The sequence below is a fragment of the Barbatula barbatula genome (assembly GCF_947034865.1).
Source record: "Barbatula barbatula genome assembly, chromosome: 21".
NCBI classification, from domain to species: domain Eukaryota; kingdom Metazoa; phylum Chordata; class Actinopteri; order Cypriniformes; family Nemacheilidae; genus Barbatula; species Barbatula barbatula.
In genome coordinates, this window is record NC_136784.1 from 6,786,510 (window position 1) to 6,813,480 (window position 26,971).

At 39.0% G+C, this 26,971-nt stretch overlaps 1 protein-coding gene across 1 annotated transcript; it reads left to right on the forward strand.

Moving 5' to 3' along the window:
- Positions 1 to 62: 62 nt before the first annotated feature.
- Positions 63 to 26,313, forward strand: sdc2 (syndecan 2). The gene is made up of 5 exons (XM_079484950.1): positions 63 to 460; positions 22,060 to 22,171; positions 22,597 to 22,757; positions 23,233 to 23,362; positions 24,007 to 26,313. The coding sequence occupies exons 1-5, from the start codon at positions 401 to 403 to the stop codon at positions 24,168 to 24,170; spliced, it is 627 nt and encodes a 208-aa protein (XP_079341076.1). The 5' UTR covers positions 63 to 400; the 3' UTR covers positions 24,171 to 26,313.
- The last annotated feature ends 658 nt before the right edge of the window (positions 26,314 to 26,971 follow it).

The window sequence follows — 26,971 nt, forward strand, 5'->3', positions numbered from 1 at the left end:
GATACGGTCGCGCTATCTGTCAATCATTGCTCAAGATCTCCCTCCGGTTGACCTGTATTTTTCTCTCAGTCCTGCGGGTGGCTCGACAGCAGGTCTTCGCTTCACACATGCTGGAGAGCTCACGTTAAATTTACTTTCTTAAACCGAGTGCAGCATTGTGCACACGGCAGTGGGCTCAAAGCGCAACACTACGGTAAAATACTGTTTCTAGAGAAAAGTCCGCGGAGGAATAAGCGCGGAGAAAAGAAACACGTATCCGGTGGGATTTGAGTCCCGAGAGAGTGAGATTGGAGCGAGCGAGAGGGGGAAGCTGGTTGAGAGTTTCTCCTAAAGTGGAAACAGACCGGTGGACGATATTTTCCGTTTATTCGACAGAAGACGCACATCTTTCTAAGGAATTATGAGGAACCTATGGATGATATTAACCCTCGCCTTGACAGCTTTTCTTTCGGGAGAGAGGGTGAGTTTCGACCGAGAACAATACGCGATTTGCTGGCGGGTAGTTGAGCGTAAAGTCGAGCAGAGATTTGGCCGTGTCACAATGTAACCAGTCATACACTACTTCAATGGTTCATACTTTATAACGCCGTGTTTTGTTACTATTACAGTATTATTAGTAACATTGAGGGATAGTAATGTAATGAGGGATTTCGCGAATTGCAACAGTGTTTACTTTAGGTGGCGAGGGCATTTCGACAGGTAGGCTAGAGTTAAGTTAGATTAACACATTTATTTATATTTATAAATCAGAAACGTTTCAAATCGATATTTCTGCGAGTGTTTGAGTTGTATTATAAAGAACAGTTACTTGTGAAGCGACCAGTTAGATCTGCTTTGATTTCTCGGCAGGTACTGATATTTTCGATATACTGCAAAAACTCCTGGCGTCTAAAATTGAGTAAACCACAACTCTTTCTCTCACAAGCACAATAAAATTCATCTAAATGTGTATATATATATATAATATATAATGTGTCCGATTTATAAATGCAATTCTTAAAGAGACCAAGTTGAGTTTAAGTTTAATTCAAAGGAGCTGTATATCAGGCACAAACTGTGTTTTACTCACGGGCAGACTTGGCTTGTTTCGCTGGCTGTGTTCATTCTGTTTCTCCTTCTGCTGGCCAAGGTCTTCAGCAGTCCTCTGATGAAAATATAAAGTTAAACTAAAGATAAGGACGATTCTTAGGAAAGTCAAGGCCGTTTGTTTTACTCCAGAATGGTTGGTTTTTAAACTATGGCTGGTATTTTTGTGGTTACTATGAATTGACTACTTTTTACTTTAGTTACTTTAGTAGAAGCATGATTCATTTTTGTAAGAAGAATAATGTCCCAGAGAAGTGTTACACATATTTGGATGATATTTGAACTGAATTGACTTTAATTCTGCCTGCTTTATTACACACTATTTGCTATTTGTCACAATTTTGTTGAATCTGAATAATCCAGTGACCAGTCCCTAGTAATTTTTGATGAAATGCCAAAGGGTTGTCACCCACACTTTGTAATTCCATGCTTGGCTGGCATGGTGGTTTGTACTGTCTCCTCCCATTGATCAGAACCTCACTCAGTTTCCCTTACAGGCATGAAAGCATCATCAATCTCAATGAGACCCCGTACCGTGCATAGATTTTCTATACTGGCATCATGTACACAGAGCAATAAAGTTATCTGGCTTGAAACCACCAGTGTGATCTGTGTGTTTGCCAGTGATGTGCCTGAGAGACAAGATTTTCAGATAAACAAAAACAGTAAGGAATGGTTTGTCCAAGAGCAGTCATAATAAGTCTTGTGAGTTGATAGTAGGATAATGTCCTTGGAGTGACTTTATTTCGTCTGTTTTTTCTTTCTCTGAAATTGTATGTTATGTACCCGACATGATTTTGTGTGTTGTTTCTGGCCAGATGTTCCAGTGTGTGATTTGCACAGAGTTTTGGGAAGTGTGAACATTAATGTCAAAATGAAGATTTTATGCAAGGTCATCGCACTCTTGTTGTCAGAGACAGACCTCAAGGGATAAGTTTTACACAACCATGTACAACTAAATAAAATTATTTTGCCAATCCAGAGGTATGAACTAGTTTGGTGAAGCGATAATTCACCACAAAATACAATTACTTTATCATCTTTTCACCCTAATATCATTCCAAACCTGTATGATGGCAAAACACAGAGGAAGATATTTTTTGAAGAATGTTGGTAACCAAACAACACTGGCCCCATTGACTTCCCTTGTAAAGATACAAAACCACTAAGGCATTTCTTTAAATATCTTCTTTTGTGTTCCACAGGACAGAAAATCATACAGGTTTGAAATGACAAGCGTGTGAATAAATATTTTTATTTATGCAGATTTATTATTTTTGGGTGAACTATCCCTTTAAATGTTAGCCGGCAACCAGTAACTTCGGTTTTTCAGATGTTATCATCTGTTTTGTTAAATTTTTTTACTTCCTCCAGTCTGACATACTGTAAAAGTGTGTGTTGCTTCCATGATGGAATGAACCAGAATGAAATATAGACAGTCTATAGACACTGACCGCATTCTCACCCCCGATCCTGTTGGTCTCTTACCTGAGGCTGTTTTTCTATTCCTTATTAGCCAGACGGATGGTCACATATCTAGACTAATCCTGTGTACTAAAAATGTATGTGTCTTCCACTCTGCAGCTAAGAAGACCCCCTCATTCATTTTGTCCTGATTAAAATCCTATAGTGTTGTTTAGACTAAATTTTCATAGTTTAAGCAGACAAGCTTGCTTAGGAAATAGTAATAATTTGATATGTTATGCCATTCGTCAAATGGATTGTGCAGGTTTCAGGTGTTGATTGTCAGTGATGAGTGTATTCGTAAATGAAAAACACATTTGCAAATCAGCAGGGGTGCTTGTCAGCAGATTTAAACGGTGAGGAAATGAAGCACTTTCTGGATGGCTGTTATCTTAATTTTTAACGCCTCGCTGAATGATGTATCAATCTAGGAATTAAAAAAAATCAGTATTGTTTAGTGTGGACTAGTGTGAGATTCAAAATGCAGCTTCTTCCATCCCCAGCTTAATGTGCAAATACATTTTTTTCTGTTTTTCTGTTAAGTTTCGTGAAAAGTGTAGATATGTGGTACTATCAAAACACCTTGTCGCATCCAGACTAACCCAACCTTACCTTAAGACTACATGCTTGTTTTTAGTTTTGCTAAATGGTTCAATGTGGCACAGAAATGACACACTATACCTTTGAGCATTGCAACATTATGTCTTTACAGTCCCGTTCTCTTTCCTGTTATGTTATAAATAAAGCTCTTTTATATCTTCTCAAACGTGTATGAGAAGTGGGCACGTGTGAGCGAAATCTTGCATCCCACCTCTCTTTCCTGGGGGGCCTTTTTGGTTGAATCTAACTGTTCCACATTGCATAATCCTTAATGGTCTCAGCAGGCATCGGGCCGCTAGTCCTGTAAAGGAATCCCAGAGTGCTCTTGTTTTGTCATCAGCGACTTTTCTCCCCACAGCTAGCTCGTCATTATTATTACCCTGACTTTGGTTACTGCAAAGAACAGAGGCATTATTCTTTATCTCCTTTCCCTGCAGATGGAAGGAATGAAGAGGCGGGGGTGGGGGGTGAAAAAAAAGGATATGCTATGCTCTGATGGCACAAGCCTCGCGCTTGTTTATGCCGGCACCGCAAACATCTGCGAGACGTATGCAAGTTCGCTTCAAAGTGCCGCTGTTTGTTCTTTCCTTCTTTTGCCTTAGAGTTGGAGGCTGTTCGTTCACAGGGATAAAGTCATGCTTACCAGTGGGAATAGACAAACAGCCCAAGCTGAGCCGAACTCGGGAACAGTGGGAACAGTGGCGGGCCAACAGGCCGGCAGAATACAGTGCTTTTACTAAAAGTATCGATTTGGCCCTCATACTGTAGACGTTAAGGAGCCTCAGGGGTGCAAAGCTGTGACCTGGAGGCCCCATCGTGCGAACGCACAGGCTTGTAAGGGGGGAAACCTCAGCACACTCTGTTATTTCTTTTTCGCCCAGTCTCGCTTTTCTAGTTCTTTATTAGCTTAGCAAATGGAAAGTTTCTGTGCCGGATTGTGGTTAAGGAACAGCGGTTGAAGGGGAGCAGTTTTTAACTGCAGTGCTCTTTGCTTTTATGACATCTGAGCCTAGTAAGATGTCTGTGCCAAAAGAGCGAGCGAGATCCCTTGTTGCATAAGGCCGGTCGTTCCTCGCTGTTGTGTCTGTTTTAATAGGAGATGCTGTAGGGAACCAAATTGAAGAGACTCCTGACTGTGTGAGCTGATGAGTGCAGAAGCCATCTTGTGCGGTGCAAATGTAAAAAGAGAATCAGACACCACATGTGTTTTGAAGTGTGGATTTTCTCATCTTTTTTTTCATGGTTTAATGTTGTGCAAGGTTCGAATTCATTAGGTTCTTTAAGCTGGTATACGGGACTATACTGTCAGGTTCTTTTGGTTGTTTTTACATAAGAGGATTGCAGCATTAAAATAAGGGCTGGCAAATGATTAATGGAACAATACAGGGTTTTTAGGAGGATCTATTGACAGAAATCTTAAATTAAGCTATTCATAGTACATACAGAGCGGGCCTTGAACTTGCCGCCATGTTTTGTACAGCAGTCCTAAATGGACGAACAACCTGCGTTTCTCATCCCCTGCGGTATAGTGGTGGAACGGATCGTGGATGATCCATGATCCGTACGGATTGTGCTCTACAGTTCGGAACACATGTGACCTGCGGATTAACAGTATGTTTATTCATCATTGAGTAAAAGAGTAATACACGCTCTTTATACAGTTTTAGCACCAACGCACAAAATATATTTTTCTTACTTATTCGAAGTAAAAATTACATAAAATTTCAATGTGCACATGCAATGACAAGAGGTTGGTATGGGAACCATTCACTTGTTTTGTTCACTCATTCTGTTTTGATTTATTCAGCACGCTTGACCTTGCGTGTAACATAAAACACAAAGCCAACACAGTCGATTGAAGAGGTGATGTTGAAGCAGAAGCAATGAAGAACTTAAGGTCGCAGTGGCAGATTCTGTATACTGTATGCTGCTCTAAAACATCAATTTTACACACTGATGCTGGTGGCAGACACCATTTCCAATTCCTTAAACTGTGTCCGCCTAATCAAAACGTAGGTGGGCACATTGCTATGAAAAGGATGGTGGCAGCAAAACGAGGAGTAGATTGTGTTGATCTTTAATCGTCGTGGTTCAGAAAGCACACTGACCCTTTGGGAATCTTGATGTGCTCTGACGCATTAATTCAACAGCTCCACGCGTGCCCGTTAATCTGGCCTAATGCGGTCCGTTAACACTCACTTGCGTGCTGTAAACTGCTCTCTGATCTCCTTTCTCGTCCTGTAGCCTTCCGTCACACTGTTTAAACGTGAAAAGGGTGGATTCAGAAAAGCCTGTCCCAATAAGCAGACTGTCATTGTTCACGCAAATTAAATTGACACGCTCTTTGTTGAAAATCCCTTGGAAAGCCACCAGTCTTATTTTGAATGTTATTTAACTATTTAGAAAAATAGTGACGCTCTGCTCCGGAATATAAACTGGGGCAGGACAGACCTAAACGCATAATGAAATGTGTATAAGAGGAATAAAAATGAGCTGTATTCTGCAAATTCAGGATGTAAGGTTATTAGATATTGGCCCTGTAGGGCGTTAAACAACGCTTTCTGGCACCACGAACTTCCTTTTTTCATACTTGCATCTGTTCCTGCTTTGTCTTACCTTCCCAGCGATTCGTAAAACTCCTGCCGTCAATGTTTGGTTTGTTTTATTTTCCGATTTCCATGCTGAACAGACAATAGAAATCAGACACATTTGATTACATCTATATGTACATGGCCACGTTCATGGAAAAACTGAGAAAGTCATAGCGTAACCAGCATCAAAGGGGATAATGAACTAACTGTTGATTCTTTGTTTTGTACATACTTAATAAACCCAAAAGGACTGAAACGTCATTGGTGAACTGAAGCGGTTCCTCTTTGGTGTGGCTTTGGTCACCGCTAGCACGACGCTGTGAGCGGCTGTTACCGCTTAGGCTGACAAACATCACATGTCTGTTTGATGTACAGACTAACATTAGCAATCAATTGCATCTTTTAACTGTGTTCCCACACAACAGTCAAAATGACTCGTATCGGTAAACATTAGATCAGAATCGCCAGTCAGACTGAAACTCAGTGCTGTTTTCAAGGCAGGTTACCCATATGGAATCAGTAAAAGGGACGTTTTTTTTTCAGTAAAAGGGGTTTTCGACAGTTCTGCGACTGGAAAAAGGCAACTTCACAGCCGTTCTAACCACACACATTCCTTTAGAGTGAAATAAGCACGCAGAACAGTACGTGTGAGGTTTGGCAAGGATTTCAATCTTGTTCTTAGGTGGTGCGGTTTGTCAACGGTCCCAAATGCGATGAGGGCTGAGGCGAACCATGGACTGACTCGCTCTCTGTTCTGATAAACTCTGTAGTGTCAGAGGACTGTTGGCAAGATTAGCCATTGCCTCCTCTTCCTCCTTTAGCTTCTCTGCACTCTTCATCATGAAAGATTTAAAGTCCAGACAAGCTCTGCTACAGGACCTATTTCTGTTTGCCAAAGCTGAATTATTTACATGGAATGAAATATAAATTAGAATTTGGCCTTATACTTTGAGAAATCTCCTTAGGCTGTCTTTGTTGTCAGGAAGACTGGAAATATGGAGGAAGTCAACAATTGAAGGGACTATGTTTATATAAAATGCTACGTCTAACACTAGCACAGTGTTAGACGTTGTGTTCACTTGTGTAGTGACAGTAACCCAAAATATTCCTATTAGGTTTAAATCCAGAGAAATTAGTGATTTATTTTCTGTAATGTTCCTCCTCATGGTCCTACACTTTGTTGCATTCAAGTTTCCCTCATGCATAAATCTAATGTAAATGTAAAATAAGTAGAAACAAGTCAGAGAAATCTTAAACACCATAACTTTGACATTTCTGCATGTTAATGTCAATTCTATTATTCTCATTCCTTTTTAATTGTGGGTCACATTTTAGCAAAAAATGAAACCGGTCAATATAACAGAATGTGCTTTGTATTTGTGCTTTGTAAAACTAGTTATGTTCAAGTTTAAGCAACAACAGTAATATTTGTACATGTATTTTAGAGAAGTTCAAAAGAATTTTTTTATGTGATAACCTTTTTTATCTGATAACCTTTTTATCACAGTTTTCATATTTCTTGTCATGCTGTCACTTTGCTGCTGGATTACTTTGTCACTCCTGAGGTTCGGTCAACAGACACTGGAATGAAATGGCCACAATACATCTAGAACTGCTGATTAAATGAACATTTGGAATGGTCCCTTAATGTTTTCTGAGGCTGTATTTAAAACGTTTTGTCAGTATTTCAGGATCAAAAGCCAGTATATAGGTTTGTTTGTTGATCATTAGTACGTGGCCTGGTTGGCATGAACCATGGCAATCCATCTAATCTCCTGCATGTGCCACTATGACCCCTATGCCTTCACAAACCACTAATCCTTAATGCAACTTTGCCTCCGTTTGAAAGCGCAGCACCTGCTTTTATCTGTCACAAGACTGTCCCTTCTCCCTTCAAACACATGGCCCAGATTTTATGATCAGACCAAAATCATCTGCTTTGTGTTCAGACCAGTGCTTCTCTCGGTTATCATGGGTAGGTAAAGTGAAACCAAAAAGACACTGTTCCTGGAACAGGTGTTTTGATAAAGATGAGCTGTAGGGTCATTTCAAGTAAAGGTTCTGCTGTTACCAGAACAGAATTAGTCGGTGTGCACAGAGTGTGTGCTCCAGTTTGTAGATTAGCCCCACATAATGGGATCAGAGATCACCACCTGCTGCTTTCTCCAGCAGCTTGTGTCCCTCTTTCACTTTAATAATATGTGTTACACCTTTTCTCTCCAACAGCACAGCGTGCGCGCATGAGACAGGTGCTACAGACAGCTTGTGCCATCACAACATCATTTTTTATCTTAAGTGCTGCGGTTCATTTTTCTGTCTTCAGTAGTGCCGGAAAGGACGGCATTTGGACACCTACACCACGTTTTTAAATATACGAATATCTTTGTCATGTGTTGGTATTAAAAGTATTGTTCATTTAAAGAAAAATTTCACACTTTTCAAGCATAACATTATCATTTTAAACCCAGGAAACTTTATTGTAAGAGTTTAAGAGAAACTGAATTCATTCATTCACTAAATGTCACCTTGACTTGTGCATGTGGATAAAAGTTTTTTCAAAACTCACTTTGAAAAGTAAAGTTCATTCAGGTCTAGCATCATTGGTTTGCACTCTGGTTTAATATTTTGCATCTAACACAATGACTGCATCTCATTTATTCATTTGATCTATTGGTGTGGCGTATGTGTCCAGTTTCAATCAACAAAAGTTGTTATAGTCTCTTCAATGTTCATTACGTTTTGCCGTCTATTCCGCCCATCTCCTCTTTCTCTTTACCAGTTTTGGATCTTTATAGGGTGTTTGAATGTTTGTCATCCCTGTCAACCCTGTTCCCACCCCCCTCTTCCCAAATGCCATGGCCTCCTGACTCCATTGAGGACAAATCCTCTTAAGGAAAAGTTGGATGGGAATTCAATTGCGACAGAGTGAGGATTGGAACAGATCAGCCACTGAAGCGTCAAAATCGCCTCCAGCTTTTATCTCTGCAGATAAGGGCCCATTTGCACCGAGTGATGAACAACTCTGGCAGGTCATCATTTTTGATGTAAACGGATGGGCAAAAATATATTACGTCAGTCCAAACTTTTGGGAAAAAAGCTCCAAGTCACTTTTCGATTCATGTACTATTAGCAAAACCTTTGAATAAACCTCCTGTATAAGAAACTATTAAGGAGCACTTTAATAGCTCCAAAAATGTATTTACGCTTAAGTGTGGTTTAAAATTCATGACTTCCTAATCCTGATTTTAGAGGCGAACTTTTTAGCACACTTTAACTGACAAATGTTATGCAAATGAGTCTTAGAAATATTCGTTTCCAATAAATGGATTATGTTATATATTTTTTAATGGTAGATGTCAGCATCTTCCATTTGTCTAATTTATTTTGGTGAATTTGTCTACATTTTTCATGTACTGCTAATGTTTTACACAAAAGAGTGGAGGTCTTTGAGACCCCACACATAAAAAATATGAACGTAAACCTCAACAGAATGTGAGGTTTAAAACTCTCGGTAGTTTAATGATTACAACACAGCAGGAGTCCGGAGAGTGTTAGGAAACAGAGGCAATACTCATCTGCTTAATGTTCTCAAAAGGACACTGTGGCATTGTTGCGTTTTGGCCTTTGTTCTCTTTCTGATTGAGACTATTGCATGCTTGGGGTTTTCTAACCACTGAGAGGTTAATGAGCTGAAGCTAAAGAACTCTTCCAGAGCTTCCTGTCTGGGATGGAGCGGCGTGAGACTGGACAAAACATCCCACCAACATTTTGAAGCATTCGGCTCCACTTTAGCGGTGGCTGAAATCTGGATTAAATTAAACTTTGAACTGGCAGCTAATTTATACATCATTGTGCCTCAGGCGGCTTGAAGTTTTTAGGGGTGGGTGGGGATTTGGAGCACAAAGCCCAGACCTAATGCTGATTGAATCAATGCAGACTGAGGGAAACGTGGACCTTTTGAAGTGATTGTTGTGAAAGAGGCGCCTGTCACTGGCTGGGTCACGTGATGAGGGTTTACGTTATCTCATATCTCATGGTGCCACATTTGACCCTTGTTGAGGTGCATTATGAGGAAGCATTGTGCGTTCTAGAAACCAACCCAAATCGCGGTCAACTACGGCAACTTTTTGGGAAAATTTGATTGTTCAGACGCCCTCCTGGTGATAGCTAACGTAATGTTCGTCCAAATACAATAAGCCTTTAATTTGACCTAATATATTGCTGAGTGAATACTTTTCATTTTCTTTTTAGTCGTGTGTTCATCCACCTAATTGGGCAAATAAAAATGAGTTTAATATTAATTAATATATTACTTGGGATTGATTTTGTTGTACAACCTATATACAAGATATTTCAACGCAAAACCCAGCATTATTATTTTACCTAAAAGTATGTAAAATCCAGAAAGTCATAGTTCACCCAAAAATACAAATTCTGTCACCACTTTCTCACCCTCTTGTAATTTCAAACCTTGCTTATTTATGCTGGAGCGATGCTATCCCCCTGGGTCCCTCAAGACACCACCTGTGTTTCTCGAAACCTGGGGGATTTGCCAGACACGTTGTGGCTTGAAAGGCTGTGTTCAATGCAAAACAGCTCCAGCAAAGGTTTGCTCAGGAACATTTGTGTGTGTCCCTTGTTACATATTTATGTATCCACATGTGCTTCTCCTTTGCTGCTGCAGGTATCAAACTGTGAAGTATTTGGGATGGGATGCATTTTTCGTACTGTTAGTATCAGAAGCCTGTGAATGCATTTGAACCTTTTTTACTTTTTGTGATTTTAATATCATTAAGGGTTCAGTGCACACTTTCTAGTTGTCTAGTATCCCCATTAAGATCCCTACTCCCCTACTTTGCCATTGGTTGGACAATAAGGGCTACTCAAGGACTAGCTTTCCTGTAGCTCAGTGGTTGGAGCATGGTGCCAACAACACCTAGCTCGTGGGTTCGATCCAAGGGGATCGCACATACTTGGTATAGGATAATGCAATGTAGGTCGCTTTGGATAAGTGTCTGCCAAATGCGTAAATGTAAAAGAGATGCTTTTCTTAGAGCATTTTCAACATACCTTAAGCTACTGCTTGTAGTTGTCACTGCATAGCAAAGTATCAAAGTTATTTTAACTCTGGAAAAATGACACACCTTTACCTGTTGAGTATCAAGGCCCATTATGCGGGATTTCCAGCCAATCTTGTTCCGCACCGCACTTAAAAGATCCGGCATGTCCAGTCCACGTTATTCTCAAGTATTTTTTTAGGAAGTCATGTCTTTAAAATTCAAACAGAGCAGAGCAGCGAAACTAGACATGCCAGAAAGTCCCGGTCCAGCACTTTTCAGTCTGACTAATGCCGTTTATCCACTATTATCTCTGAGGAGCTTTTAAAATGGAACCTGTACATGGCTGAAGCATCTGTTTCTTAAAACATTCACCTTGATTCTCGCACATCGTGTTCTCTGGGCTCCTGTGAGAGAACCTGCCAGCACGCTGCACTGCGCTTTCATTTCCTGTCTTGGCAGATTCTTTTCTGCGTCAGTGCTGGCCTGAGATGTTACAAGACCTTTAAGAAGTCTGTCATGTTGAGGTTAAACGTCTGTTCTGGGAGCATAGCAGAAGCTGCATTGCATTATAAGTAGGACGATCAATCCCAACTATTAAGTAGCGTTCAATACTGAATGTTCCAGATCTTTTTTAGAACAAAATTAAATTGTTAAATTTGTTAAATGTGTTGTTAACAGCTTTCAATTTATCTGGTATTCTTGGTAGTCGTTTTTATTCAGACAATTAAAAAAACACAAAGAACTCTGAAACATCAGGGCTCTTTTCTTCCCGTGTCTTTAAAAGGATATTAAAGTGTCTCCTGGGTGCCCATATTATTGTTTCGCTGTATCTCCAAGATAAAGTCGTTTATCCCCCTAATGAGGTTACTGATTTATGCCATGCTCAGGGCGTATTTTGTCCTCCTAAATCAATGATGTGATTTTCTTCTTGGTGAAATGTGTACAAAGTTCTCCTGTGTGATGGGTTAGTAGTTATACTTATCAGAGATCTACATTTTGGTTGCTTTGCCTAATCAAGTGCTTGTGTATTTAGGATTGCTTGCAAAATAGTTATTTAAAATTAACTTAAAATAGTAATAAATATTGCAAGGTATTGCAGAGCCACGCTTAACCATATTAAGCACTTTAGAGAAATATGCAAAATGTGTAATATTATATTAGTTTTTCACTTTTATATGCACACCTACTGTGAGTAGCTTCATTAAAGTGAAAATGATGTCATCATTTACACACCCTTTTGTCATTTCCAACCTCTATGACTTTCATTCTTCTGCAGTACAAAAAATAATATAATATAATATATTTTAAAGAAGGTTATTAACCTATTCACTTGCATTTGTTTTGTGTCCTACAGTACAAGCGAATGGGTGCTGGCACTGTTTCTATTCAAAATATATTTTTGTGTCTTTTGAGAAAGAAAGTCAAACAGGTTTGAAATGAGGGTGAGGAAATGACAACTTTCTTTTTGTTGGAGGGTGAACTATCACTTCAATAACAGAATTTCGGACTGTTAAACTTCAAAAGGTATCAAATAGGGCAACATTTCTGAAAATGTTTCCTTTCTCCTGGAGGCACAAGATTATATAATAATTATTTTTCCCCATCAGTCACTGATACCTGATTTGTAGTCATCCGTCATCCTAGAAAGGAATGCAGCTGCATGAGAGGTGTTTTATTAAATCAAATCCCTCTGAGCTTTACAAAACTGTCTTGTTTCTTCTCTTACCGGAGGGGACAGACCTGCCGCACTGTTTCAGATATTTAACTTATTTCATCTTTATTCCAAACTTCAAGCTGGTTTTCAGCATTTAACGTTTACCGGCTTACAAAAAAACAAGGAATTTTAAGAACTATCAAAAGCTTTTTTAACTTTGTCAAAAAATCACAGTGCAAGCGCCATCCACCAGAGAGCCACGAGAAACTTTGAGAAATAACACCACAATTGTTATATCGAAGGTAAGATACGTGTTGAAGAAGAAGTTTGAGTTCATCATTAGAATGGTCACTTGGCAACAGCCAACTAAGGCTTGTGAAATGTTGGCATTTGTACTGTAGAAAGGATGTGAAAATCGGTGACTTCAATATTTGCACAGCTAAAAACAAGTTGTTGTGAATGTTATTATTGTTATTGACATCTCAGTTTGGATAGATACAAATCTAGAGCCTTTACACCTCTGGGCAGGTTCTCAGCCTGGAAACTAAAATGTATGTTTTTCCTCACAGGGCAGCGAGACAGGAAGTCATAGGATGATTCACCTGGAGGAAATATCATTTTATTTGCAAATCTGAAATGGATTGTTTACAGTGATTCATTTGAAAACTTCATTGTGTAGGCTCTTCATAAACCTCTGAAGACATAGCTATGTATATTTTATTGCATTTCTAGCAATAGATCATCCCAAAAATGACACACTGGACCTTTAATATAATTACGATACAGTCCTATGAAAGTGTTGATATAAACAACGGCAATTCACAGAAACTGTAAAAAGTCCATTTATATTAACCCTAGCACAGGATCAGTATTTTCACCACTGCTCTTTCTGTGCTGGCAGTCCAGGCCCTTATGAGCTGGATGGCTAGGATACAGAGTAAAAGGTTTTCAAGTATATATATATGTGCTTGCAAAGTTTGTGTCCTCCGTTCTGAGCTGTACAAGAAAACGAAGTAAGATTTGATCATCTGCGTACTAGTCTGGGTATACACTTATATTGTACATGAAGGAGTGGCAAAATGTTTTTTCTGTTGTTGTCGCAAAGGTTGTTGCCCCTGCAGCTATGGGAAGGAGACCCTTTTTATCCATACATGGAGCACAAGCCCAGGAATGTGGCGCCGGCTCGCGAATGTCAGACAGCCGTTTTTTTTGGAATCTGAGAGGGTATTAATGTGTGCTGGGCCAGTGCACTTGCTTCCCTTCCCAGCACGCTTTCACTAGCACTTTTTTGGCTATGAGAACACTAGGCAAACAAGAATTGTGGAAAAACATCTGGCAGCATAATCCAAAGATGCTTATCCAACGTCAGTTCCTTTCTTTTACATACATTTATTTCTGTCAGATGTCACTGGATTCAATTCAGATTTGAAAAATGCTTTACTTTTGGATTCCGTTTAGAGAGGCCTTGAAATATTGTACGAAAGACTACAAACCTCGCCGTTATGTGAATGGAGAGCCTGGAAGGAATCAGCAGAGAAGTTCTTTGTGGGATTTCTTTCTGATTGATATAGTCACCTCTGGAGCACAAAACTGTGGGGGCTTGTATGTTGGAGGTCCGTACAGTTGATTCCTCATTGTGTTGTGAGGATTAGAACTCAGTAAGCACTTCCTTCAAAGTTCTATACGTTTATGTAGCTCAACATTAGCCTGCTATCACTTGATCTGTCAAAGTCAGCTTCAAAGCATTTCTTAGCCTGCCCCGCAGAGAAAGAGGAAAGGCCTTATGTGTCTCGCAGGACCGATGAGGAGATTCTGGTTTGTAGATTAGTCTCCTCGCAGCCCATGAATGATATCACCCCCTGGACGTGTTCCAGGCCCGCTCTGGTTTGGGCTTGACTTTGATTGGTGTCCACTTCCTGGAGAAGCTCCCCGTCGTTTTCCTCATCTCATTTTCCGGAATTAGTTCCTGATGATGAACATTAGGAGAGCAATTAAAACTTAGGCCTAGGAGAACACAGAGATCATTCTGCTTTGGCTCAAGTCTTCTTTCATTGTGCAAGTGCAGCATTTCCACAGCAAATGAGTCCTTAATATATAGTTTACTTTTTAAATTACACTACTATTATTCAACTTCCAGATTACGTCTGGTTTTGTGTTGATGCGACTTTAACAACCGTTCAGTGTGCGGGGAATGGATTGCTTGTGACTCAGAAGATAAAACAGAGGACTATTGTTGCCAAATCAAATCTGAAATTGTTACCAAACTACTTAGAAATGTCATCAGTGATGAATGCAACATCAAACTCAATAACAATTCTGAGACTTTCATTTCAATTTCTGTGATTTTTTTTGACATTGGGTTTTTAATATTGCTGGCTGGTGCGTTTTTATCGCTTGAATCATTTCCAAAAACATGACACGTGCGGCGTCCGTCTACATGGAGCAACAAATAAACAATAGAGCAATAGACGCAATACCAAAGTACTTAGTTGATTTGTCTTCTGGGTATTTGGTATAAATAAAGACATCCCAATTCTCCATCACAGACTTTTACACTTTGCTGTTGTACTCTGTCCGGGGTGTCCATGGTCTTATTTAATCCTGATCAATCTTCCCAGATACACACCTTGCTTACTGATGGTGCTTGGGGGTATAAGTAGGGGATACGATATCTGTATTGATCGTGGTATATATCCGTTTCTCACAGTTTGTATAGAACAACGCTCTTGTACTTTTGGGGTTAAAAGTTACAAAGTTGTAGAGCAGTAGTATATTTGTCTCACGTCACAAACATTATTTTATTGTAATATGTCCATAGGCATCAGTATACTTATCTAGCATATCCGCATGACTAAGTCACAAAGCACTAAAGTATATAAATACACACACATGCACTCTCACTGCTTTTAAGATATATACGTCATCCTCAGTTTTTAAGAAGAAGCAAAAGCTGCTGTGCAGTGGGGCATGACCGGGCAGCATAAAAAGTACCAGTCGGCCATCTTTGTCCTTCCCTCCATTTGCCCTGCCTGCTTTAACAATAACATTGCTTAAAGGGTATGGTGGACAGAGGGACCCTTTCTTGCCTTTCAAAGGTTGCAAGGCACGGCCATGCAGTTTGACGGCTTTTAGCAAAGTGACCCGAAGGTTGCAGATTGTATGTAGCAGCGCTAATCTTTCTCCCCTGTGTCCCTGCTTAACTCTCTTCTCGCTCAGTGTAGGGCTGTGCAATTAATCGAAAATGAATCGTAATCGTCAATTTTGGCCTTCTTCAATTACAAAAACAAAATAATCGAGGTAAACGATTTATTTTTGTGCCATTTTGCAAGGATCCTCTCTTTTCTTGTAGTATAAATCCACAGCGCACACCTTTTCTTTACAGCGGTTCTGCAGTGCTATTTCTTTACATTTATTTTTCAGTTCAATTCAGAGTTTAAAAGCAAAGTTGTTTTTATTTTCTATGTTGTTTTAAAGGTTAATGAGTAATCGTGTTAAATAATCTCAATATTGGCCAAAATTATCGCGGTTATGATTTTTGTCATAATCGAGCAGCCCTAGCTCACAGTCACTTGTCCTCTCTCTCGTCCTCCTACTGTTTGCAGTCTTCTGTCTTTTGTACTTAGGCTCACTATGGAAACGGAACAGCCTCCTGCTGGTTGCCTGTTCATTAGAGACGCACAAAAGTAAAGTCTGTGACTGTTTCGTAATGGGGGCCACAAACTGATGGCCCCTTGTTACTTTCACAAATCTGATTTCTGAATTTGAAGTTGCAGAAAAATAGTCACAAATGTGTAAACTGCCATTTTCAAAATGGGGCTGTGAGTCTACATTTTAGTGTACAGGTAAGAATACTTATTTTACAAGTTCACAAATTAAAATCTACAAGTTTTGCTACTGATTTACCTTCAAACATCGGCCCCTAGTTAGTGTCCTGAAGATGTGAACTTTGCAAACTTGTTAACATACTGAAATCTAATGGTGGTAAGAGTTTTTGTTAAATATAAAATATGATTGTTTCCAGACAGAAAGGCAGCTACATACAGTATATTTTACTACGTAAATATGTGTTTTTGGTAAAGTGCGGATGGTGGAAGGTATTGTGTTCTTATTCAAGATTCAAGATCTGTGTTGTCATATGTACTTTTGGTACAATTTACTTTTTTTCAGAGGAAAACGTAAGAAGGCATAACAAGCAATAAATTACAAGCCAAAATTATCAAGTTAAGGATCAATATTGACAATGATAAAAAATCATTAGAAAGTTGCATGTTTGCTGCCGAGTAACGGACAATTGAAATATATAATTATATCATGTAATTCATTATTGATTATTACTAATCAAAACTGAGCAAAAACGAGACCATATTGTCTAAAATAACACAATATTTACTTCTTATTTATTGAGCCGTTGTATAAAATCAACATCACATTAAAACCCCTTATATTTGGAACAAAAACAACGCTTGTTGTTATACACACTTGTGTGTTATAGCTTAACTATATGATTTAATATACACTCCCTGTCCAAAAAGTCACAGACTCTAATATTTCTTTTGACCACCTTCTGTTTCATTTTGATAAGCTTTTGCAATGTATTTTCGTCCAACTTTTATTCCCATCCAGAGTTGCATTCATGTTTTGCTAAGATATTGTATTGGTAATGGGAGAGTCGGACCGCTGTGCAAAATCTTCTCCCAACGCTTCTGAATGGGGTTAAGGTCTGTGGTAGCCAATCCATGTGTGAAAATGATGTCTCATGTTCCCTGAACCACTCTTTCACAATTTGAGCCAATGAATCCTGGCATTGTCATCTTGGAATATGCCTGTGCCATCAGGGAAGAACAAACCCATTGATGGAATAACCTGGTCATTCAGTATATTCAGGTAGTCAGCTGACCTCATTCTTTGGGCATATAACGTTGCTGAGCCAAGACCTCCAATCCAATGGGAGGCTCTTACCTGTTTGCAGAGTTAAATCCAGGTGGTGACTTTTTTCGGGACAGGCAGTGTATATACACAGTATATATATATATATATATATATATATATATATTTAAAATTTCAAATATTCAAGGTAAAACAATTATTGTGTTGCATTCCGTTTTGCAAGTGTTGTCTCCAGTGTTGAAGGTTGCTTAGCACTGCTCTGTCATCCATTTTGTTATGCAGTTTGTTACAGTGTTGTTGTTGGTTGCAAGTAAGGATGTTCATTTCGGATAATTTTCTTAACCGACAACCGACGCTCGTTAACCGAACATTAACGGTTAACTGAGATTTTTATATAAATCGGACGTTGAAAAAAAATACAGTTGCCGATTGTCTGTGACCCAGTAAAAACTAATTTTTATGGGTTTATTATGAAAGTGCAAACAGTAGCGTACAAAACAGATCAACAACGATCACAAGAGAACCTTGATAACAACGAACAAACATAATATTATTCACAATATAAATGAAGAATGTAATTTCAAAATTTCGAAAATAAATAAACTCTAAATAAACCTAAACTGAAAAAATCACATAAATTAAATAGTTAACAAATTAAGATTTTAAAATATTTTGAAAAAGGAGCATCCACATGCTGCGGGGATAATCTGGACCGCAGCCTGTTAACTGTTATGCCCGCGCTTGCGCAGCCGCATCATCCGACACCGCTTGTTCATCTTCTGTAGTGGCCATTGCCAAAGATTACTCACACATTACTTTCTTTCGCTCGCTTCATTTTGCGTTCTCAGTGAAATGTCTGTTGGCACGTGTGGCTTCACGCGCCGACGTCTTTCATGTGTTGACGTAAATAAACAAGTATTAGCACATCTTTCGTTGTCATGCTAAAAACATGAAAATCTATTATTTATTATCTGCATTGTCATACCAAAAAATATATTTTTTTCTCTATTAAAAGAAGTTAAACCGTTTAACTGATAGTAGAGGTGGGCGGAATGGTCAAAAATCTATTTCACGGAATGAGTAAATTATTTTACGGTGAGGACATGTTCATGAAATCTTGCATTATAATGCTATATTTTACACCGAATTTTTCTTAGATTGATTTAATTTATTTATTACAGCTTATTTGAATGCTCACCATAGTTAAAATGTAGGCAAGTTATGAAAATGTACTGAATATATCAAATTAAGTTCTGACAATCAGATGTATTATTTATTCATATTTATATCATATCTATATCATATGTATACAGTAGGAAGATAGACAGCATGTATAATAATGACGTTTTAATATGAACAAACAGTGAGAGTACAGTATTTGACTCGTGTTATAAACTGGTGTTCATGGGGTCTGTACTGTAGGTGTTTATCGTTTTCACTCTCTAATAGATGAGCAATAGTCGTGTGTTGCTCTCTGTCTTTAGGTTTGTTTATTCTCTATGTTTACTCCTCACGCGTCTCCCAAAACTGGATGTTAGGGCGTCACATCAAAGCGCTCACGCGGCGAGCATCATCGCGCATTTCAATGCAAGTTTCACCTTAGCTTGCCTGAAGTTAAATTTTATTAAAGCTATTAACAGCTTTACAAAACAACCTGACTTCTGCAATACGTGTTGAGAATGAGCTTTTTTCTATGCTGGAGCAGATCCCGGCACGAGCACTGCGGGTGAGAGAAGAATCGGCGGACTGGAGCGGATCACTAAACTACAGACTGAAAGAAGGTCAAAAGAATGTTTGATAGGTTCATTTGTTACGGGTGGATTCATTCATTTGTTTTTTTCAGAATAGCGCCCAATTTGCAGAGTGCCGAGTTAAACACGCCCACTTATTTACATTCCGCGGAATACACGGAATAGAAAAATCTCGGACTCTTACGGCCCAGCCATAACTGATAATAGTAATCGGTCATAGAGTTTTACTATCGGTTAACGGTTAAACGATTAATATGAACATCCCTAGTTGCAAGGGTACTACTTAGTGGTTGCAATTGGTTCATTCTGCTCTCTACATTCCTGAATGCATGTCTTTGTGATTTTTCTCACCTTTTGTATCATCTGGCAATCAAATATGATACATCTCATTGGTAAAAGTATATTGGTAACAGCACATCTTTCTCCAGCAAGACACGATTTGAGAACACATATATACCTCACAGTACAGGTTAAATCGTTTTGGTTAGGGTTCCAAAGTAACCATCATGAGGTATGTGTTACACCTTTTTATGCTGATTGTAGAATATTAACATATATTGTAAACACAAAGATGCACTTTAGTAAAGAGTCATATTGATCCTTTTTGTAATCCAAGTAGAAAATTGCTAATCGTTCAAGAGCACTTGTTCAGGTAAAATATATCCTATGAAAAGCTTTTCTGAAGCATCTTTAAAGTACCGTGGGCTGTTTATTGTCTGTAGCACCACATAAAGACACATTAGATGCCTCATCACAGAGCCGTGACTGAAAAGCCCATTGACATCGAGTATTGACTGGAGATATTGAGCGTAGCTGACACGCCAGTGTTTGCATGTGTGTGTGTGTGGCCCTGATAATTGTCTCTTTTGTACTTTGCATTTCAATCGGCAGAATTCTACCAAATCAACGACGGTGTTGTGTGGGCAGGCAAGAAGCTCTCCGCTGAGAAAAAGCAGACCTGGGTTAGAGAGGTTAAGATAAAGTTGCTTTGAACAAATTCCTCCTTTGATCAGGACTTCGGCTTGGGTGCTGTTTCTTTGAGGAGTCAGTGCTTCTTTTCAATGAGTTGGTTATTGTTCCGTTTCATCATTGTGTCCATTGACAATCCCCTCTACTTCTTTGTAGGATACTGCTTTGGCTCTTTTTTAAGATACTCTGTCTTACAGTCAAACACAAATTTCAGATGTTAAAGGTTCTTTATGGAACCAAAAAGATTTTCAATGGCATCAGATAACCTTTTGAAGCACCCTTTTTTATACTTTACATATCCACTGTAACAAGTTGCTACCATTCCAGAAGTCATGTTGGAAGTGCTATCATTAGTGACAGCTTGCAAAATATGCCATGCTAAAAAACAAGAGAAAGTGGTCGAGTTGAGTACAAAGGGGAGACAGAAAACTATTTTCTTTGCAATCTCGTTCTGTTCTTTCCTCTGTCCACCCACCCAGAGAAAAACAAAAGTCAATCCACGTTCATCGACAGTGGCTGTATCAGCTGAGAACATCGACCACTCTTAGAACAAAGATACTAATATCTGTGCAGCAGACTCTTTACTACACTCTCTGGCCCTTAAGGGTGATTTATAGGGGACCACATTATGGCCCTTTCTCTAAGTCGCATCAGTATGGAGAGCCCAACACGGGCAGAGTTGCCCTAGTCCTGAATTCTGGTTGCCATGGGGCCGGCACACCATTCTACAAAGACAAACAAATAACACAAAGGAACATGATTACCACACTACCACAAAAACCTTGATATAGTTAACTCATAACTGTGTGGAGAGCATCCCTGTTCACAGCATTTATCCCGATCAGTTATCAAAACTATTGTAAATCAGTAAGGGATGCTGCTGTCATATAATAGATTTTATTGATAATTGAAGCAGAAAACAATTAAAACAAGATACACAGTTTCATTTTCATATCATACATTGAATGTAGTATTTAATTATTGAATGGTATAACTCACCCAAAAATTTAAAGGAATGAAAATTGTAATTTATTCAGCCCTCATGCTGTTCAATACCAGTATATGACATCTTCTGTGGATACAAAAAATGTTTACCAACATTCTTCATAATATATTTCATACAGATTTGGAAAGACATGAGGGTGTGTAAACGATGACAGAATTTTTTTATCTGTCCTATATCTGGGACAATATAGGAAAATACATTGAAAATAGACATGCAATAGATTGCTGGTCTTGGATGGATAAACAATATTAAAGGGATAGGTCATCCAAAAATGAATTTCCGTCATCATTTACTCGCCCTCATGCCATTTCAAACCTATTTGACTTTCTTTCAGCAGAACACAAAATGTTGGTACCCATTAACTTGTATATGTTTTGTGTGAACGGGGACTTCCCGGTTTGGTTTTCTCAAAATATCTTTTGTGTTCTGCAAAAGAAAGTCATACAGGTTTAAAATACATTTTTGGGTGAACTATCACTTTAAGAGGACTAAAACGAAACACCTGCGAGACAGGAGGTGGAGCTGAGGATGGGAAAGGGTACGGATGGGCTTTCAATTAAAGAGCAATCGAATGGAAAGTGAACTACTTGCTGCGTTATAAAATGTTGAAGATGGTCATAATATGGTTCTTCAGAAACAGCTGAGCTTGCGGTTCATTCGGAACGCTCGGTTATGGAGAACATAGTTCTTATAGCTGTTGGGCCTGTATCAGTTCAGAGTGTTTGATGACAGGGTTAGGCTGTGTATAATACAAGTTAAGGCAGAAAATATTGACTTTCAAATTGCAGCAGAGTGTTGAAAGCGTCCACTCGTTCATCAAGATGGGCAGTTTGCTACTTTCAAACGCACTGCTGGAAAAAAATCAATTTTATAGCCACAGGTGTTTTTGGAGTCGAGGGGTTTGAGCAATATGTGAGAGACGGTGCGGGCAGAAACACTGTATTATCTTAATCTCCATTTTTATGACTCTGCGTAACTGTCGCCTCTGCAGATAGCGGTGGAAGCGGCCAAATCCCCCTCCTCGACTGATGACTTATACTTGGACGAGGCGGGATCAGGTTTCCCTGAAGATGATGACGACTTCAGCTCGGGATCGGGATCAGGTATTACCTCTCTATAGACAAGAAAAATTATAATTGAGATCTTTGTAAGAACAGTGCCGTTGCCTCTCCTAGAGAACAATAAGATCACATGTCAGCAAGCGTAGAGCTTTGCTTCCGTTTTATGGCTCAGATGTTTCTCTTAAAAACATTATTTATTTTCAAAGCGTGCTGAGATTTTCATTTAATTTAAGTTAAACATTTATTTATACATATCAAATTTCAAGGTCACTAATTCTTATTTTGTGTTTTTGTTTTCTCCTATTAAAGGGTATTTTTAAAGAGAATACATGAGAAATGTTTATAATTGAATAACTCAAACTTAATCTATATGTGGCTTTGTATGGGGCTCATTACAACCGCTGAATAATAATGGGAACACATTGTAATGCAACAATCTGTTTTTGTGCTTTTGAATTGTCCTTTAGGAGCTGGAGAAGAGATCGAGGAACCTGTCACAGTAAACACATTGTTCATCGTGCCTAAAGCGAAGCCCACGCAGGATTCCACCAAAGACTTCACACCGAAAGTGGAGATATCTACTCCACGCGACGTCCCCAAAGATAGAAAGAAACATGTTAGGATAGAGGTGTGTTGTGATGTCTGTCATGAGTGGAACCGTGGGTCATACCATGAAGAGAAAAAAAGCCATGATGAGATTTGTAGACTGGTCTGTTGCTGGTCTAACTTTTTTTGATGCAGTTGGATGACCAACGAGATTTTGTTTGTAGCACACCAGGTTCAAAAACACATTGACCATCTATTTATGAATTCAATATTGATTCGTTTTATTTAATTATAACATACTTGACTGTTAATAGATGAATTTCGTCCCTGTCCTTCCAAAACCTTGAATGTCCAAATTAAACACTGTGTTGTCAAATAGTTTTTATAGTTAGATATTTGCAAATCCCAGTGAAAAACATAGGGAGTGACTAATGTTAATGATAAAATCTCACAATATGGAGATACGAGGTGTCAGAAAGACAGCAACGATATGTAACATGACAGCCGTAACTCCAATCTTTACTTATTGCACCACATACTCTCTTTCAATCTTTCAGTCTGCAGTAGTTCCCACAGAGGACTCACGCAGAAACCCAACCACAAGCACCACCAGCCTCCCTAGATCCCCCTTGGATCCACAGGACGTCCAGTCTGAAAATCTGTTCCAGAGGACAGAGGTTTTGGCAGGTACGTTGAACGTGTTAGGTTTAATTAATTGTATTAATCCATTTCTCTGTAAGACGCTTCGGGTTGAACACAGTCCAGGGAAACAACGACTGATGTTTCGAATAGATTTTCATAATAATTCAGCTTCGACATTTGAAGGTGTCACCGAGGAATCCTTATTTATAATTCATGGTTCCGCAGTGTGAACTTCAATAAACTTGACTTGCAGCCCACGCTGGGAGCATTTAGAGTTCACATTTTTAACCAGAATGCCCCTTTAATCTGCTTTCATAACAAAGATGCAAAACAACACACCGATTTTTGGTCACAGCTCATCTGTTTAATATCATGTCGAACCTAGACACAACCCCAATGAGAAGATTTTACCCTTTTCCTGTTTTGGATTGACACGCTTCCTCTCACCCAATGACCCTACAGCAGCATTCGCTTGTTCCTGATTTAATTTTCCAATTACCGTAGACAAGCTAAGCAGTGCAGGGTTCTGCTTTTCATGAGCCGTAGAATCCCAGACGACGCTTTAGTCACGTACCCCAGCGGGGGTGATACATTTACATGTGCTGCAAGTATCAGCTGGTTGGTTTGTGTCTACTTAATTTAATTGAAATAAATGGACTCATTAACACTCCCCGAATCCTCTATTTCAGCTGTCATCGCAGGCGGAGTTATCGGCTTCCTCTTTGCCATCTTCCTCATCCTCCTACTGGTGTACCGCATGAGAAAGAAGGACGAAGGCAGCTACGATCTGGGAGAGAGGAAGCCCTCAGGAGCGGCTTATCAGAAAGCCCCCACCAAGGAGTTTTACGCATAGACTCACTCACAAAACCGAGCTTCACCAACCAGAGTGACGGTCTAACATCAGTGACTACGACAAACTTGTCCCAAGTAAAAACCGTATGTGATTGAGGAAAAAAAATAACATAAAGGAAAGCTTTTGCATAGAGTATTGTTATTAAGATCTTTTTTTTTTCTCTTTTTTTCTTTATGAAAAAAGAAACCGTTGCTTATTTTATGGCAAATCCCTCTGTATTTACACATAATTTTCTGTGTATTTGAAAAGGCTGAAAAGACAAAAAACACAATCTGTAAAAAGGCGAGGACATTCGCATCCGTCTTCTGTCAAAGGAGCTGTTTTTAGTTTCTGACTACTTTTTAACTGTAGCAGTATGTATTTGTAAAAAATTAAGTGGAATTATTGAATATAATTGTTCTGTATCAGTCCTGTTTTCATTTCTCATCTTTTTTGTTTTTGTCTTAGCATGTTGATCATAAAAATGTATTTCATTAATTTATCTGTTTCTCGAATGATGAAAAATGCCTTTCTGTAGTCTTCAGTCTTTAAAATTAACTCTTAATGAGTCAATGTAAATGTTTTCCCTGTAGGTTCCAATGTTTATTTTTTATTTCAGAACGTCTCGGTTACATGTATGATTCGGAGCGACGTTTTGCTTTGCGTTCAGTTCGTCGCGGTTTAGGGTAAAGCTCTGTACTAGAACTGTTAAAACCACGTTAAATTGTTTGATTTGAGGTTTCGGCAACACTGGAGCCTTACAGCATCCGTGGGTTCAAATGACCAGTGCCATGTGAACCCTCCCACATAACGGTTCACTAAACCTGTCCTGACCTGATCTGTTTAATTGACGAGCCAGGAGCCTTCCATCTTTTACTCTGTGTTTGTGATAAGAAGATGAGTTGACTCTTTGGCCAATGACATGGCCTGCATGCCCTCAGACACGTGGATGTACCTTTGATCAGTGCGCTGTTCTGATGTTTAAGTGACGAAAGGCCGAGACAGTGATCCTTCCAGTGATCTGTTTTTTACTTTTACAGGGAGCCGCTCTTTGACGTAGAATGACCACTGGGGAATTATTGCTTAGAATTGACAATTGATATTGAAATCGGTTAACGTATATCCTGTGTCAGTTGAATTTGTTCAGCAGTTGCTTATCCAGGCGTCTATACCTTTGGTGCTGATGGTGCTCATCTAAACTTTTTGAGAAAGGCCAGTAACGTCCCCTACAGATCAATACGATTACACAAATGCTGCCAAATTCTCTTAAGGATCAATATAAAAGCTGTGCAGTTGTCATGAGAGGTATGGTGAATCTGCTTCTGCTCCATTTCCCTCTGTATCTTTCCATACTTGCCCTCTTGTTTCTCTCAATGTACCCGACTGTGACCAACACCCATAAGTGACCGTACAGACCCTGACCCAGACGCTAGAGCTAAACACGTCAAGGTATTGAGAAACCATAGGCGAACCCAAAGACTCATTTAATTTTCACATTGCTGCGTGTTCCTTTGGCCACATTTAAGTTTTGTTTCATTTTTAGCTCTTAGTTTTTGTTTTCATTTCGAGTAGACCATTGAGTCCAATTACTCATTCATGTATGGGAAAAAATCTATATAGAATTATATATAAATGTATATTCACAAATGTTTTAAACCTTCAAAGTGCCTACCATTTGGAAATGTGCAAATGTCTGTCTTGATTTTAGGCGATGTGTACGTATTGATCGTACTTAGAGCGATCGTATTGTGTAAGCACAGCAGACTGAAATGGTAATCTTTTTAGTTGTACAAAAAGCAGACAGTATTGTACCTATAAATTAAAACAACACTACTGAATAAACATTGTGGCCTAATGTTGCTGTTGTGCTTTTTTCCTCTGTCTGTTTGTCCGAAGGTAATAATTAGAAAAATGTCTTCATCTGAAATCTCTTGCTGGGACTGTAATATGAGAAGAATTAGGATTAATGCTGAGTGTGTTTGCGCATGGTTTTAGCACTGCAGATTACTTGTGAATTTATTAATCTTTATTGGTTCTCCTGTGGGATTACAGGGATGAAGCTTGATCCCAGCACCTCTCTCATTCAGATCACTGTAACTGTTTGATGGAATACATTTAATTCTATAATATTTGGGAGTCATATTAAAAATAAATACATTTGACTAAAAAGACATGCTCATTTCTGTGGAACACAAAAAATATATTTTGAGAAATGTCCCAGTTGTTTGTGCCCCTACAATGAAAGTTAAGTCAATGTTGTTTTTATACCAACATTCTTCAAAATATCTTATTTTGTGTCCTGCAGAAGAAAGAGACGAAGAAGAGGTTTAGAATTACATTTGAAGAGTAAATGGTGAAAATTATTTAAGGTTATTGGACAAAGCGTTTATCACTTTATGTATAAGCAATCCCTTTCTATTCAATATTTCCAGCTGTATACATTTCTTCTGGCTATTTCAAACAACTACTTTTTTAATTTGCTCACGGTCTTGTAAACAATAGCATAAACTCTTTCAATTCAGTTGATTTCTTATCCGAGAGGTCATTCCAGTGTTACCCTTGGCAGATAGACCGTGATCTGTGGCATCTGCCTGAGCCGGTCCCATCAAAACATTGGAGCTTTCTTTCATGTCTATTCATCGAGTTCAAACCCCCCGCCTGTGTTGTGCTGACCACGAGTCAGTGCGGCCTGAATTTACGGCTCCCTGATCAGAGGCCAGTGTTTGTGTTTGGGTTTGTGTGAGTCCATGTCAGAGTGGCCCTCTAATTTATAGGGTCTTTCTCAATAGCGGCAGGAATAGGGGAGGGTGCAGGAGGGCAGG

Excerpts from the sequence above, each read along its gene's own strand:
- sdc2 (XM_079484950.1), top strand. The coding sequence starts at position 401 with ATGAGGAACCTATGGATGATATTAACCCTCGCCTTGACAGCTTTTCTT. Across the intron at positions 461-22,059 it reads CTTTTCTTTCGGGAGAGAGG|ATAGCGGTGGAAGCGGCCAA; the intron begins GTGAGTTTCGAC and ends TCGCCTCTGCAG. Across the intron at positions 23,363-24,006 it reads GAGGACAGAGGTTTTGGCAG|CTGTCATCGCAGGCGGAGTT; the intron begins GTACGTTGAACG and ends CCTCTATTTCAG.